At 42.4% G+C, this 15,799-nt stretch overlaps 1 protein-coding gene across 1 annotated transcript in view; it reads left to right on the top strand.

Annotated features, from left to right (window-relative positions):
- Positions 1 to 9,950: 9,950 nt before the first annotated feature.
- The window catches only part of FBXO9 (F-box protein 9), a 33,506-nt gene continuing 27,657 nt past the window's right edge, over positions 9,951 to 15,799 (top strand). Inside the window, exons 1-2 of the mRNA XM_079780972.1 lie at positions 9,951 to 10,420; positions 13,347 to 13,430. Coding sequence (XP_079637098.1) covers positions 10,418 to 10,420; positions 13,347 to 13,430 — 87 coding nt within the window. The 5' untranslated portion in view covers positions 9,951 to 10,417. The remainder of the gene's footprint in view (positions 10,421 to 13,346; positions 13,431 to 15,799) is intronic.

The raw sequence follows: 15,799 nt of genomic DNA, 5'->3' as shown, positions 1-15,799 counted from the left end.
GAGAACATTTCCTTACAGGCAATCGCAAAAACATTTTTCCTGGTTTTAAAAAAAAAAATCGTAATTGAGGTTGCAAGACATTGTGAAGGAAATCAATGCCGCTGAATGGTACACTCAAAATGGTTAAGATGGCAATTATGTTATATATTTTATTACCACAATAAAAACGTTTAAAATAAAGGCGCAACTGATTGCCTGTTGTATTCATTTGAACTGTAGGAGCAACTTTAGTTTGAAAGACTGAATTGTTATTATCCAGGTAGGAAACAGTTGTCTTCTGTAACTGGTTACTATACAACATTTAACACTTAACACTTTTTAAACACATTCACTTGTATTGTAGACATTACCTTATTCATATGAGGACTGTGGACGAAAGGAGCCACATGCTAACCTGACAAGCTCAGGGAAGGCCTGCGTGGCAGTCTTGCAAACTCAGAGACCTGGAATAACCACAAAGGATGGTTTGAAAATTAAATATTTAACTACAAACAGGTTATAGTGGGCAGTCATTCCTAAGCTGATACCTTCCCTGACAAAGATCAACTTAGATCTTCTTTCCTGAGCCCATTTGCCTTTTCGCCTCTAAGATAACATATCTGTGAGATGTCTGGGTAACTTGTAACTTCCTTCTTTTGCTGGAGCCCCTGGGGCACAACCAAATGTGGTAGGCGCCAGGACAGATGCCTCAAATTCCTTCATTATCCTGTTAATTGTTCCTGTACCCACCTAAGTATGTGTCCATCATTTTACTTTTTGTCCAATCCCAGGGGTTTCCCACCGTTTGACTTTATCCAATGAATTTCATGTAGCCCACCTATGTCCCTCCTTTGATGGCAATGCATAAATACAGATGTAACCCACCATTCTTCGGAGCATAATCTCAATTCGTTGAGGTTCTGCTTCCCGGCATATGTCGACAGTTTGGCTCAAATAAACTCACTAAAATTCTTTACAGGTTTCAATGGTTTTTTCGTTAACATTACTTGGCGTAGTCGTGGCAGGATTCCAAAGAAAACTCACCCAGGATCATCCTATGGACTTGGACTTGGAGCTAGGATCCAGCAAAGGGCCCCTTGAGCCCACCGGTTCTCCGCCCATTGGGTGAACGTGGGTGAGTCGTCTCTTGGATCCAGGACCTTCCCTCGCTTTGGTAGAGGGTCTGACTTTATTTGAGCTGTGTTTTAAAATCCTCGAGGTGGAACCAGGGTTGACAGAACCCCAGGTTAAGGGTTGGCAGAACCCAGGCTAAGGCGGGACTGGAGAAAAAAAAATGGGTGGCTGGTTTTGATTTTGGCTTTTCAATTGGAATTGCTGAGAGTCTGAGCAAAAGTAACTTTCGCCGTATAAATGAGCTGAACTCATTCAGCTCCGAAGATAAAGGAGCAACATTTTCTTTATTTTTAAAGAATAGTCCGATTCTGAGGTGTTCTTAGATGACTAAGAATTTTGTGGAAGTGTCAGAAATGCAGGAGCCCCATCTGGAAGTTCCGACACAACTGCTAAATGGCTTTTCTAGGGGCCACCATAAGATTTGGTCTGCCCGGGCCCCAAAACTTTTTTTGTGGTTTTAGACAGCCGGGAGAGAAACTGAGGCCACATTTGACCTACTACATAACATATCTAAAGTTTGCTCAGACTACAGATATCCAAAAATAAAAAAATTTAACATGGGAAATTGTGCCTCCAAGGCTAGAAGCTCCCAAGACCCCAGCCCTCATTTAACACTCCTGATAAGAAGCCTTTACTTGCAAGTACTTAACAGAAATGAGAAAATTTAACTAGAAAATATTAACTGAGGAATGGCCAGAAAAAAGAAAGAAAAAAAATGCAGTTTGTTTGGGGTACCTATGTTAATATTTTGCATGCAGAGAAAAAAAAAAAAAATGCCGGCTCTGAAATTAAAGTGAATGAGTATATGGGAAGCGTATCTTGATTTGGAAACTAGAAGCTTCTAAGAAAAAAATTTTCTTCCAATAAGATGGAAATTAATAAAAAAGATTTTCAGAGACTGTTTCAGAACTATTTTGAAGTTAACAAATGTCTACAGCCATTTTTGAATAGTCCTTTGGGAATGTACTGAAATTCTAGAGAGAGGCAGTTCCCGAACCGGGGACAAAAGACACTGCTTTGGTAATTTTAATGCTAGACATTCTCTGGTGTAAATTCTTAGTGTGTTTTCTGCGCGCCTGTATAAGAGTGTTGATGTTTTTGTGTCTCTTTGTTGTTGTTTAATTTGTTGAAAGAAGAGGCAACTCCCGCTTTGGGGAAGCCTAGTTGTGTGTGGTGGGGTTGAAGGCGTGAGAGAGATTGCAAGAACGTCCCAGCAGCTGCCAAGAATTCTTATTAATCTTGGGGGCTCTTCTTGCTCTCCCTCTCAGGGTTCAGCCTCCAGAAACAGCTAGTGAGATTTCTGTCTGTCTGTCTGAAAATATAATTGTGGCTGTCTATCTTTTAGGGATTTGGTTTGCTCTTTCCTTATTTGTTGTGAGAATAAACAAATCATCTTCTCTGTCAAAGAATAGTTTAGACAGCCTCCATTTTGGACTGTGACTTGGCAGCCGCCATGTTGGCCGCATGGTTTGCTTCTTCCCTTGAAAGAGCAAGGGCCAACCCCTCCCTTTGAATTAGCCAATCGGGAAAGACCGTGTGCCTGAGCTCCAATCAAGAGCAAGGACAGGTCACGTGCGTTGTTAAGGCACTCTGCTTCAGAAAGAAACTTGCAAAAATTCTCAGAGCTAAGTTCAAACAGGAAACTTTAGGAGGGTAGCATGTGTCCAGTCAGGGACACTGGCAAGCCAAGAGTCATGATTCCCTGTGGGGGCGTCTGCCAGTGATACTCTGGGTATTTGCGTTTCACATATTGGGAGTTTATGTATTATTTTCAATGCTCAATACACTGCTTGCAATAAGCCATGTGCCTCATTTTAAACTCTTACATATTATTCTTTATATGTTGAAATTATAATTGAATCTAAAGGTATACAAATTTTATATTATTCTCTATGTCATTTTACAGGGATTATTACTTACCAAGAAGTTGTTGTCTTGGAATGTTATATTTTATAGAAAAGCAAAGTTTTTATCAAATCTATAACCATGCCACTTTTAAATTTTTGTCATTTGTGGACAGCTTTATTCTGATGCATTTGTAGGTATATATGTCTAGAAAAATCCATGAAAAGGACTCAGATTTACTCTAACTTGCAGGCTTCTAAGCAGGTCATATTTTGAACTGGATGAAGATTTATAGAACTTCAAGGAATAAATAAACAAAAACAACTATGGGACTAAATGAATTGAAGATAATTATTCTTATGATTCTATTTAAAATATTGTTGACTCTTAAATCTCTTGTTTCCTGAATATAGGGAAAAGTAAAGAGCAGACATTCTGCATTATAGGAACTAACAAATTGGTAACAGATTCATTTCACAGTGCGCTCCCGGGAGACGAAGCGTTCAAAGATCATGGCTTACAACCAGGAGATTTGCTGTCTTGGAAAAGACACCAAATAAAAAAACTCTCCAACCTCATTGGAGGGGACCTTACCAGGTATTACTAACTAACCCATGTGCAGCTAAGCTTAAAGGAGTTAGCTCATGGATTCACATTTCTCATTTAAAAAAAGGCATCTGACTGTGAATGGACATCTACTCCCATCTCTGACACCATCTCCGTCTGCAGCAGAGATCACAGACTTTTCAAGGACGAGAAGTCGCTGACCACGGAGGCAGACAGCTATCCCAAGATGACGTCAACAAGGCCTGTATACTCACAAACTGATAGCTTGTTTTTATATCATCTGATTGATACTGATTGAATGTACATAAAATGATTTTCATATTATTATTATCCTTATGGTTCCCTAGTGGAAACAATGTCTACCCCCCAGACCTCTTTCTTTATTAGATATGAAAAATTTAACTTAGATACCTGCTAACCTTTCCTACCTACTACACAATGATGTTCTGGTTATCAGGTATGATAGTGAAATTAATGCCTTGTTAGCCACACATTGGTCTTCTCCTATCAATATAAGCTTTGGTTGTTGTTGTTGTTGTTGTTTTCTGGCTCTATCTATTATAAAGGACCCACCTTAGGCAAATACCTCCAAGAATATTTCCCTGATAATTCCACTGGTAGAATTGTATATGGATGTAATCTGGATGAATATTGTATGGCTATAGAGATGGGTGATGAATAGCTAAGAAAAACACCTGGATATGATGGCCAAAGGCTTGCAGCAGCCTGTCCTATCTGTCATAGCATACCATGTCCTCGAACTCACCAGCCATGCTCTTGTGGCTGGATGTCTGTAAAACAAGAAAGAAATCAATGGATCCCATTTCAGAAATTATTGACATCATTTGGTGGGTAGAGATGTTTATAATTACCCCTCCATCCTTGCATCCTGGATGCTTGTGGGAAGCCCTATGGAATACTCAAACTCTAGCTCATTTGGGGGTCACCTTCCCCATTTAACTATGGCATGGGAAACTCAACATTTTGGGCTCCACTCAGTATACCCTAACTGCTCCCAAGCCATAGCTACCCAATGGCAACAACATTCCTGGTGGATCCAACAACATTGGTCCCCCTAAAAGAAGCAAAAGGGAAATACTTGGAGCAGTAGGGGCTGGCCTTGGTATCCGGGACAAGCTGAAGTTGTATGTAGCTAATGAAGAATGTCATTCATTAGAAAAAGATTTTTATCTCAAATAGGTCACATAGAAGGAATGCTGTTTCTGGAAGAAGGAAAAACAGTGGGAAGCAGCATGGAAAGATAATAAAGCCTTAGTTTAATGGATAGAACAGGCTCGACAGACTAAAAACTCATGCCCAAACCCAACAATGGGAACATGCTTGTGCCCTAATTCAACTGGGCCTGTTGTCTATGCTAATGCAAGGAATCTGAAGTGGCTATGAAACAATGGCCAACTATAATGGCTGCAGAAGCCCAGGCCAGACACTTATGGGACTCATATGGTTCCCCAGGCATTTGGAAAATTTTAAATGGGAAATATGATCTACAATATTGTGTTTTTAAAAGCCCAGGTGCGAGTTAAATCCTAGGCTTAAATTCCCAGTAGTTCAACTGGCCGGCATAGGGACCATCCTCAATAATACTAGAATACTTCCAATGGGAAGTAGATGGGCCATATTTAAAAATAATAAACAATGTGAACCCATCTCACTGTCTAAAAATTGGAAAAGTGAATGGTTATGCCCTCAATCCATATGGAATACTGAATTCACCCAGTCCTGGCTTATTGTATCTACCCCAACAAATAATATAGTATATAGGAAAGGGGCGTTTTTGCTGGGAAGGGTTAAAAGCAATCTTTACTGTAATATCACCAAGTTTACATTAAATAATACTAGAATATGGTGTAATACTGAAATTATAGTCAGAATGACTTTGCCTGGTGTTCATAAAATCTGTGATAATATTGATACTAAAAAACCAATGTATTGGGAAATTGAACTCCTCCCCATGAAGCCATTTTTATGGGAACTAATTGGCCAGAAGAAAATTAGAGCTCCTAGATAATGAAATAGTAGAGTCTTAATTCATTTGGCCAAACATATCATAAGATACAAATGACAGTGGATAAAGGAAGAAAGCATAATTAGCTTAATAAAAGATTATGATAATACATGTAAAAGGTTTTTTGGTTAGCTGTGATGCTTGTTCCCCTTAGAATTTTCCTTGTCTAGTATTAGACATTTTCTGTTCCTAATCAGTGTTATTGGTTTACTATTGTTACTTTTGTTCTTGATATGTAAATGTTATATTAGATGCAGAAAAGCAAAACGTAAGACAAACAGCAAAAAGACTCGGATCATGGTGGCTCAAAATTAGAAATGATCCAGAATACTTTTTAACAAGGACATATAGGATTTGACTGCCTCCCATTTACCTGCCTTTTTAAAATATATAATTCGACCTTAAATGCCATCTAAGGTTATGGTCTTGCCCCATCCCCAGTGGTCCACCTGTTCAGCAAGACATGCTGACACTGAGACATCCTAGGAATGAGCCTTCCTAGCACCGTGGGACTCCATTATCCAACCAAAAGGTTGGTCATCAATGCATCCTTTGGATTGATTTATGACCAAAAGGGGAATGTGTGGACGAAAGGAGCCACATGCTAACCTGACAAGCTCAGGGAAGGCCTGCGTGGCAGTCTTGCAAACTCAGAGACCTGGAATAACCACAAAGGATGGTTTGAAAATTAAATATTTAACTACAAACAGGTTATAGTGGGCAGTCATTCCTAAGCTGATACCTTCCCTGACAAAGATCAACTTAGATCTTCTTTCCTGAGCCCATTTGCCTTTTCGCCTCTAAGATAACATATCTGTGAGATGTCTGGGTAACTTGTAACTTCCTTCTTTTGCTGGAGCCCCTGGGGCACAACCAAATGTGGTAGGCGCCAGGACAGATGCCTCAAATTCCTTCATTATCCTGTTAATTGTTCCTGTACCCACCTAAGTATGTGTCCATCATTTTACTTTTTGTCCAATCCCAGGGGTTTCCCACCGTTTGACTTTATCCAATGAATTTCATGTAGCCCACCTATGTCCCTCCTTTGATGGCAATGCATAAATACAGATGTAACCCACCATTCTTCGGAGCATAATCTCAATTCGTTGAGGTTCTGCTTCCCGGCATATGTCGACAGTTTGGCTCAAATAAACTCACTAAAATTCTTTACAGGTTTCAATGGTTTTTTCGTTAACAGGACTAACTCTGAAGCCCTTTGAAAAAAGAAATTACTTCAAGGTCCTCCATTTAAATTTACATAATCGCCCCAAGCCAATGGTTCTCAAACTTTAGTTGGAGGCATCAGACTCACCTGGAGGGTTTGTTAAAACCAGTTTGCTGGGCCCTATGCCCGGAATTCTGGTGCTGGTCAAGGGAACCACATTGCCCCAAGCAACACTACTGTAATTCATAAAGCACAGGATCTGAGTTTAAATCCCCCAGCTCATCACTATAACAGTTTTCTCTCACTATTTTATTTTTGAATTCGAAGAACTGAAGACAGATTGTTTGTTTTTTTTTTCCTAAAGAAGCTGTACAGAAGGACTGACTCTCTCTCTCCTCTTGCTCCTGTTGGAGAAACCCTACAAGACAGTCAAGCTTTCTTAGACTTCCTGTCCTAGTGGGAAAGGGTCATCAGGCTATCTGGCAAATGTATGACATTTATCTACCTTTGCGTTTACCTAGGCAACACACAAACCACATGGCAAATGAAAACGGAAAATCATTATCAATGACATGACAAGGAAATAAGAGGGAGCCTAGCAAATTTTATGCTACTCTCATGAAAAAAATGATTTTTAAAGTATCTAAAATGATCAATTTTAGTCAAATTCAGTTGTCCAAGAAAGTCTACCTAGCAAATAGAGGGATTATCTTGGTTTACCTTAACAAGGGTCCACTGGGCTAGTAAATGGCTTAGTCCGGGAAAATTACAACCCTGTAGATATAATATGAGGCAGGACAGTAAGAAGCTAGAAAAAATTCCTGGGCAAATGGAATGGGGAAACTGAGACAAGAACAAGGCCAAACAATTTGAACAAATTACAGCTAGTGAATTACAAGACTTTATCTTAAAAATGCACCTGGAAAGCGGATGCATATTCTACTGAAACCCTCCCCTAAGTTTCTCAACCGCAGAATAAAGGTAAAAACCCTCAAGACAAAGACCCAATGCAGGATCGCTCTAGAGCACGGTATGAACTTTTTACTTTCTTTCTCCTAAACTCTAAGGGTCTCCATGAGACTTATAACCAGAGAGCAGTGGGCAGTGGCAGCTTGTCCAGGCTCACCCCCAGAACCTGCCTCCAAGGCCGCCTTTTTCTCTGACTTCCCAGTGAGCTAAAAGCAGCCCGCCTTGGCTCATTTCTTTCCTATGACGTTTCTAAGGGAGTGGAAGCAGCCCCACTTAGGCTCGCTCCTGTTGCTTCCTTTACCCTCAGTCCTTCCTTTGGTTTACTGTCCCCAGCTTTAATAAATGTTCTCTCAAAATCACTGGACTTGCATTGTGAAATCTTTCCTGTACAAAGTCGAGAATCCACACACTACAGATTGGACTGAAGTAGATCTACTCTGCCCAGTCTGGTGACAATAGAACCCTGTAAAGAGGTCTAATGGATACTGATCTACTATAGAAAGTTAGTAGCCATGAAACCTAAAAGCATTTTAATAAAACATGTGCTCAATTTATCATTACAAATACTAATTATTGCTTTATTAATCTTCATTGTTTATTTGCTAGAAAAATAGAAATCATCTGTGCTAATTGACCAAGATATCTCAAATTAGCATTCAACAGTTTAATGAAATAGAGTTCTGAAAATATTTCTATACCTTATTCTTCATTTACAAAACTGATCTTTTGTATTCATGAGTCACATATAATTTTATTCTATTATTAATTCTTACATCTAATCTTTCCCCCATATTTAAATTTCAAAATCCTTTTAAAGAGATCATTGGGAGGAAAATCATCCTTATTAATCCTCACCCAAGGATATTTTCCCATTGATATTTTGAGAGAAGGGAAGGGAGGGGGAGAGACACAGAGAGAAAAAAACATCTGTGAGAGAGACACATCAATTGTCCTGGACCCGAATCGGACCTGTGACCCTTCAGTCCGCAGGCTGTTGCTCTATCCACTGAGCCAAACCAGCTAGGGCAGGAAAATCATCCTTAAAAGACCTAAGCCTAGAGTCTCTTTTAAAAACTAAAACCATTAAACTTTAGTTCTCCATGAAACATGAAGGCACTTTTTATTGGTAGCTGATTTAGGGTGCAACTAAAAACACCCCTCCGAAGGGAGGTTCCCATATTAAGAGAGCAGTTGGGCTTCCCTATTGTAGCTCACCATTCTCTCCTCCTCCTCCCCCCTTTTTTTGCCTCTATGTTTCTGCCCCAGATTCTAAGATCTCCAGAATAAGATAATGGATAAGAGATTTAAACTCTGTGAACTTGTTGAAAGTAGGGTCTTAGTACCTGTTACCGAAGAGAAGCTAGAAACTTCTTAAATTTTTGCTGAGTGAAGAAGGTAAGAGGCTCTACGACTGTAGGTTTTCATTGAGCATGCAAAATTCCGTATTTAAAACAATGTCCAGTGTGTGAAAATAATATATCGCCTGATAAGCAAGAGTGCCTGTGGGAGTGAAATGGAGTGTTCGGCCTTTAAGAGGTGGGGCGAAGTATCCTGTGCAAGTTCCAGAGCTCAGCGCGGAACTGCGACTACAAATCCCAGAGAGTCTCCGGGCGCCGACTGGGCAGGACTTGGGTTTCAAGGCCTTGGAGCGTGCTAGTCCTTCCCCCGTTGCATGATGGGATCTGTAGTGAGACCTTCCTTGGTTGTGGCTGAGTGTACACCCTCCTGCCGCTCTCCTAAACGCATCTTTTCCTCAACCTCCAGACCCGGGCTTTTGAAAAGTTAGGTCGTTACATTAGCCTGTGATGTTAGCGGGGTTTCACGGTTTCCCTGCATTCCTGGAGTGACACTCCAGCCAGAGTCGCCGCGGGACAGCCCCGAGCGCTAGTTAGATGCTCATTAAGGCTACTTGCCATAGGGTCTCAACCCTTAACGAGTTACATTTTATTTTTAAGATTTAAATTCTTATTGTTTAAAGTATTACATATATTCCCTCCCCCCCCCCCCCCATTGACCCCTTCTAGCCCGCCCCCCTCACCCCCCGCCCCAGGCCCTCACCACCCTATTGTCAGTATCCATGGGTTATATGCATACAAGTTCTTCGGTTGATCTCTACCCACCCACCCACCGACCCCTTGAGTTACATTGTTGAGATATTGGTTTTACAAGTTTGCATAAATGTTCCCTGAGCCGAATAAGTGGGTTGAGTTGGGGGGGGTCCGCAAATGGGTGCCCTCTCGCCTAGTTTTGGCCTCGTGCACACAGTAGGCCCACGCCCCCTGGTCCTCCGCTAGGCGGCACGCGCCGGCGGTCCGCCCGAGCCTCCCACGCAGGCGGCGGCGGGGCACTGCGCATGCTCGGCGCGGCGGCGCAGCTCTCTGCAGCGGAGGGGTTGGCTCTGCGGCGGCGTGTGGGGTCTTCAGGAGGGCGGACGCTCTGGTTCCCGCACCGGCTCCGGCCTCCGCTAGCGACGGGCATCTCTCCGCTCCTCGCGTCCCCGGCCGCCGCTCCAGCGCGCCCCGATCTGGCCCCCGACCCCGCGAAGATGGCTGCCGTACGCCGGGCCCGCAGTTACCGCCGCTGCCTGGTGCGCTACTCCGACCGAGAACTCTGCTAAGCCCCCTGCAGTAGACAGGCAGGAGTAGACACCCGGACACCCAGCACACCTCCTCGGGGGACGGTGCAGAGGGGGCGCGGAGAGCCCCTCGACCGCGGCCGGCCGGCCCGCCAGCATGGTAACCTGAGGAGGGGGTCGGGGGGTCCTGCGAGGCGGGGGTGCGGTGTGGCCGAGGGGGTGCGGTGTGCCGAGGGGCCAGGCCTGCGGGGAGGAGCCCTGAGGGAGCAGGCAGGGGCTGGGAGGAGTGGGAGCTGCACGGCCGCTACCCTTTATCGGACCTCTGGCCTGGGGAGTGGAGGGGTGCCAGCCCCGAGCACGCCCCGGGGCTTTCTTCCCGCTGCACCCTCAGCCGGGGTCGAGGTGAGGAGAGTGGGTTTGCAGGACGGCCGAGAAAAATGCCTCTTCTCGGCTCGCTGAGGACCCTGAACCAATCTCGCTCCTCTCGAGGGATTTTTATCAAAAGCATTGAGCCTAGATTGAGGTGAGCCGGCGCCGCATCTGGGATCCGGAGGGAGCCCTGGCAAACGGAGGCACTTGTTGATAGCTGCCCCTCTGCAAAGCCGTGCCCACGGGGAGGCCTGGGTTTCGGGCGCCTCTGCCCCGTGACGCGGCAGTGCCCTGGGTAGGATGCTGGCAGGCGGGCCAGGCGGCGTGGGGTTGGGAGGATTTTTTTTGTCTCACCTCTCAGCAGCGAGGGCCTGAGAAGCGGCAGTGCGGTGCAAGTGGAGAGACTGAGCTAAGCTCCAGAAATTGACAACGCAAATTCCGTAGGACTATTTCAGGCGGGACTAGGTCGTCTCTGCCCTGCGTTGCCTTGCTTTGGCTTGAAATCATGGTCCGTCCGAGCAACTGATCTCTAGGGTTGCATGACTCAAGAGTGAAATGATACCAAACTAATTAGCTTACAGTAGACACTCAAATATTTATTGAACACATGAGTGGCTGAATTATTTGATTTTATTAATCTGGATAGGAAAAGCAGTAATTGACCATGCTCCTAAACTTTCAGAATTGGTTCTCTGGCCAGGATTAAGCATTTAACTTTTTTTATTTCATTAATTCCACGTGTGAAACAGGAGTTAAATGATGAAGACACGGGCTACCCAAGTGAAAGGTGAGGTTTAGGTCACACTCAATTAGGAAAAACTAAGTGAAAATCTCGGATGACAGGTGAGGACCTGCTTATTTCAAGTGGTATTTGAATTGAAAAATGTAGTAAAACCCAAATTGATAGTTTCTCGTTTTTGCCATACTGTCGCAATCAAAGTAATGATGGATTAAAACTCTGTGATAGCACAGGAGCTCAGGGAAGAAGAAAGATGCCATCTGTATTATAGGTTTCCTGTTTCCTCATTCTTGAGAAATGCATTATATAGCCACATGGCATTTTATTTGTTAATTCAACCGATTTTTTTTGAGCACCTGTTATCAGCCTGGCATAGTGCTAGACCCAGGTACAATACCAGAGCTTCAATATAACCAAAACTGTAAGGTGATTTGCGGTAAACTTTTAATCATAGAATGTCAAAACAAGGGACAAACAAATCGTAAGTGTCATGATACAAGCAGAAGTGTAATGAAAAGAGGCAATTAAAAGGATCAGCAAATGCCCTCGACTGGGATGATTCCTGAGCTGAATCTTGAAGGATGAGTAGCCAAGAGAGGAAGGAGCAGCAGTCATTCCAGCCGACATTCAAGCAGCCTACGCAGGAGCAGGGATCTGGAGAGAGCAGGGGGGAAGTGTTGAAGTCAGTTTAGTATGACCACGAGGCCCTAGGTAGAGAAAGCTGTTCCCTGGGTACCCTAAGGGACCCGGATTCCCTTGTAATTAGCTGTACTTAGAGTTTACAATAATAAAGCAGGCTCTTACTTGAGAAGAAATACCTTTCTCAATGGGATCTATAAATTCACAGTTCTTTCTTGTGTATTTTCCTATTAGTGATGTTCTTAGTACGGAAAGCTCCCAGCTTAGGACTCAGAAGAAGAAATGTATTGTGTAAATTTTCCAGTTTCTGGAAATGTGTCCGAGTTTTGGCCTCTTTTATTTATTTCTTTGCTGATTTAGCTTTTACAGTGTGCCAAGCACTTTATCATATACGAACTGGTTCAAGTCTTAAAGGCACCCCTGCTTGAAGTCTGGTTCGCAGAGATAAGATAGGAAGCTAGGCTTATTTATGTTGCACTACAGAGTAGTTCTAGTACATAACTAGTTACAGTACTCCAAGATATGTGCTAATACAAACATTTTTCCCCCCTGGAAACAAATTACAACTAAAATGGGCAATTGTGAAACTTAACATCTTTGGAATGAGTAAAATTAAATAGGTTTTATTATTTTTTTCTAACCTTCAAGGTCATTTCCCTGATTGCCACATTTCTCTGTAGGACTGTCCACAATAAGTATTAAGCAAGTCCCATTTGCTAATAAGTCTATTACTTAACAGACTGAACCTAGGCAACATTTCATCTTCACTGGAAGGTAGGGTTCATTTTAATTTAGCAAACATTTATTGAGAAAAGAAGAATAAAATGAAATTGATCTGAGACTTCTGTTAAGCTCCAAACCATGCACAGTCAGCCAGTCCTGCTTTATTCCATTTTAAATTAATCCAATATATAAAAATCTGGATTTATAAACTAGAAGAGGCTTCTTAAAAAGAACATTTCACTGTTACATGTCCTTGATTTATGAGCTTTCCTAGTGCATTTAAAACATTAAGAAGAAAAAGTCATACTCACACATTAATAAGATGCCAGTATGTGTAAAAGAAGGAACATCTATATATGGATTAAGTACATCATCTTTTAAGTGATCTGTGAAACAAAAACTATTTGCTGAACTCTATACCACAACTGAATGTTATTTTCCAAAGCATAGTTATTCTTTTTAACCACCTACCAAGACATTTAAAACTAGAGCCTGTGAGGAAAGTATCTAGAGACTAGCAACTTTATATTTCATTGGGCGAGTAGCTAAATAAATAGGTATAGATTTCAAAGAGAAACTGATGTTGATTATTTGTTTCCCTCCTTCCCCCCTTCAGGCAGAAGCTGAGGAAGATTGTCATTCTGATCTGATCAGACAAGATGATGATGAAAACGAAAGCCCTGCGGAAACAGATCTGCAGGCATGTTTCTTCATTATATATTTAATTCTTATTCCATTGCTTTCCAAACATAAACGGCAGTTGGTCATAATTGTGAATATCTATAGGTTTCATTGCATTGGATTTAACTGTATTTTTATACTGGCTTATAGAATACTTAAATTATAACTATGTTATAGATTTCTTTTTTTCTGTAAAAAGATGTATCAGTAATTGCTGCGGTGTAGTTCAGTATATGGGTTTAAAGTATACAAACCTAGGCTTAAGTCATGACTTAAAACCCATCACCTCAAAGAAAAACATTGACAGATTTGACCACCTAACATTTTTAAACCTATATATATAGCAAAAGACATCGTAAATCTGTCCAAAGAGAAATAATCAACTGTAAAAACTACCACATATGGGCAGAGGTTTGATAGCCTCAGTATATAGGATATCTTATAAATCAGCAAGAGGAACACAAGGTAGAAATATATGAATGGACAACTAATGGAAAAAATAATATAAATGGCTATTAAAACTTTGAAAAGATAACTAGCCTCATTAATAATTTAAAAAATACAAATTAAATTTACACTTAATTTTTTTTAAATGATCAGATTGGTGGTGAATAATGCCCATTGCCATCCAGGCTATGAGAACACTGATGCAGTATACATGAAAGTGTAATTGCTACAACTTTTTTGAAAGGCAGAGTAACAATATGGGTCAAAATGAGAAACATACATTCCCTTTGAACTAGTAATTCTGCTTCCAGGAAATTAATCCTAAAGAATCATGGAGAAAGTGAGTAAATATACATGTACAGAAATGTTTATATGGAAAAATGGAATACAACCTAAGTATCTATCACTTGTGTTAAGTAACGATGCATCCATACAGTGAAATACACAGCAGCCATTTAAAAGAATGGGGTAAATCTTTGTGCATTGAAATAGAAAAATATTCATTGTAATTTGTTAAGTGCATCTTATTGAATTCTTAAGCTTTATAATATTCATTTGGAATGCATCATCTAGTAAATATTAAGAGTTCTGCTAAAGATTCTTGAGGTTGGAGGTATACATGTTAAATGTAGGAAGGTGGGATCCCAAACAAAAGCAGTGTACAGAATAGAGAGAAAAAATATTTTAGAAACATTATTTATATATATAACTAGAGGTCCAGTGCACGATTGAAATAGTGCGAGGAGGCACCCCGTGGGGGGCCGGGACCCGCGCCTGACTTGCAGCCTCCCCCGGCCCCCTGCCTGTGTCCACTCTGGGGCCACCCGAGCCACCGCACCAGCTCGGGCAAACCCCCTGTCTCTGGCCCCGTCTTCGCTCTGGGCCTCACCTGCGCGCACAACCTCCTCCAGTCTGGTTGTGACCTGTTACAGAGTCCTGGCCTAATTTGCATATCACCTCTTTATAATATAGAATTTTTAAAAGCCAGGACTAATACACAATCCTATTGGCAATGGCCTTCATCTTGGTTGGGTTCCCTAGAAAGCAAACTTGGAGATGGAGAGTACCATGTAGGAGGTATTTAAAGCAGTACTCTTGGAATCAACACTGTTTTGTCACCTCAAAGGGAGGGAGGGAAGCCAGAGTTGGGGGGAGTTGAGCTGCTGTGCAGTCTTTTTTTTTTTTTTTTAAATATATTTTATTGATTTTTCACAGAGAGGAAGGGAGAGGGATAGAGAACTAGAAACATCGATGAGAGAGAGACATCGACCAGCTGCCTCCTGCACACCCCCCACCGGGGGATGTGCCCGCAACCAATGTACATGCCCTTGACCGGAATCGAACCTGGGACCCTCCAGTCCGCAGACCAACGCTCTATCCACTGAGCCAAACCGGTTTCGGCTGCTGTGCAGTCTTAATGGACCACCTTCATTATTCCTGTGGAAGTTCTGAGGATGGAAGAACCTTTGAGAGTTTAGCTTTTTCAGTCACTGATTACTTTCATCGATGTATCATTGGGTAGGAATCACCTGGGAAGGGAGTATGACCTTGCTGAAGCAATACCCCAAAAAGGGCTAACAGCTGAGGGAATCCCAGCATTTGGGGGATGTGGCAGCACAGCACAGTCCACCACACAGGGGACTTCACTTATCCTGTATTTTAAAAAGATATGTATTTGAAAATATCTTTTAATGATATGTATTTGAAAATATATTTTCTTATTAAAAAAGAGAAGGGTTGTTCCGGGTGAGGCTGGATCCCGGGTTCGGGTGAGGCCGTGCGCCCCTGGATCCGGGTGAGGCCACGCGACCCTGGGTCCGGGAGAAGCTAGATCCCGGGTCCGGGTGAGGCCATGCGCCCCTGGGTCCGGGTGAAGCTGAATCCTGGGTCTGGGCGAGGCCGTGTGCCCCTGGATCCGGGTGAGGCTGGGTCCCGGGTCCG

Source organism: Cnephaeus nilssonii (assembly GCF_951640355.1).
Source record: "Cnephaeus nilssonii genome assembly, chromosome: 9".
NCBI lineage: Eukaryota > Metazoa > Chordata > Mammalia > Chiroptera > Vespertilionidae > Cnephaeus > Cnephaeus nilssonii.
Note: the sequence above shows the minus strand (reverse complement) of the source record. Positions and strands in the feature narration are given on the sequence as shown.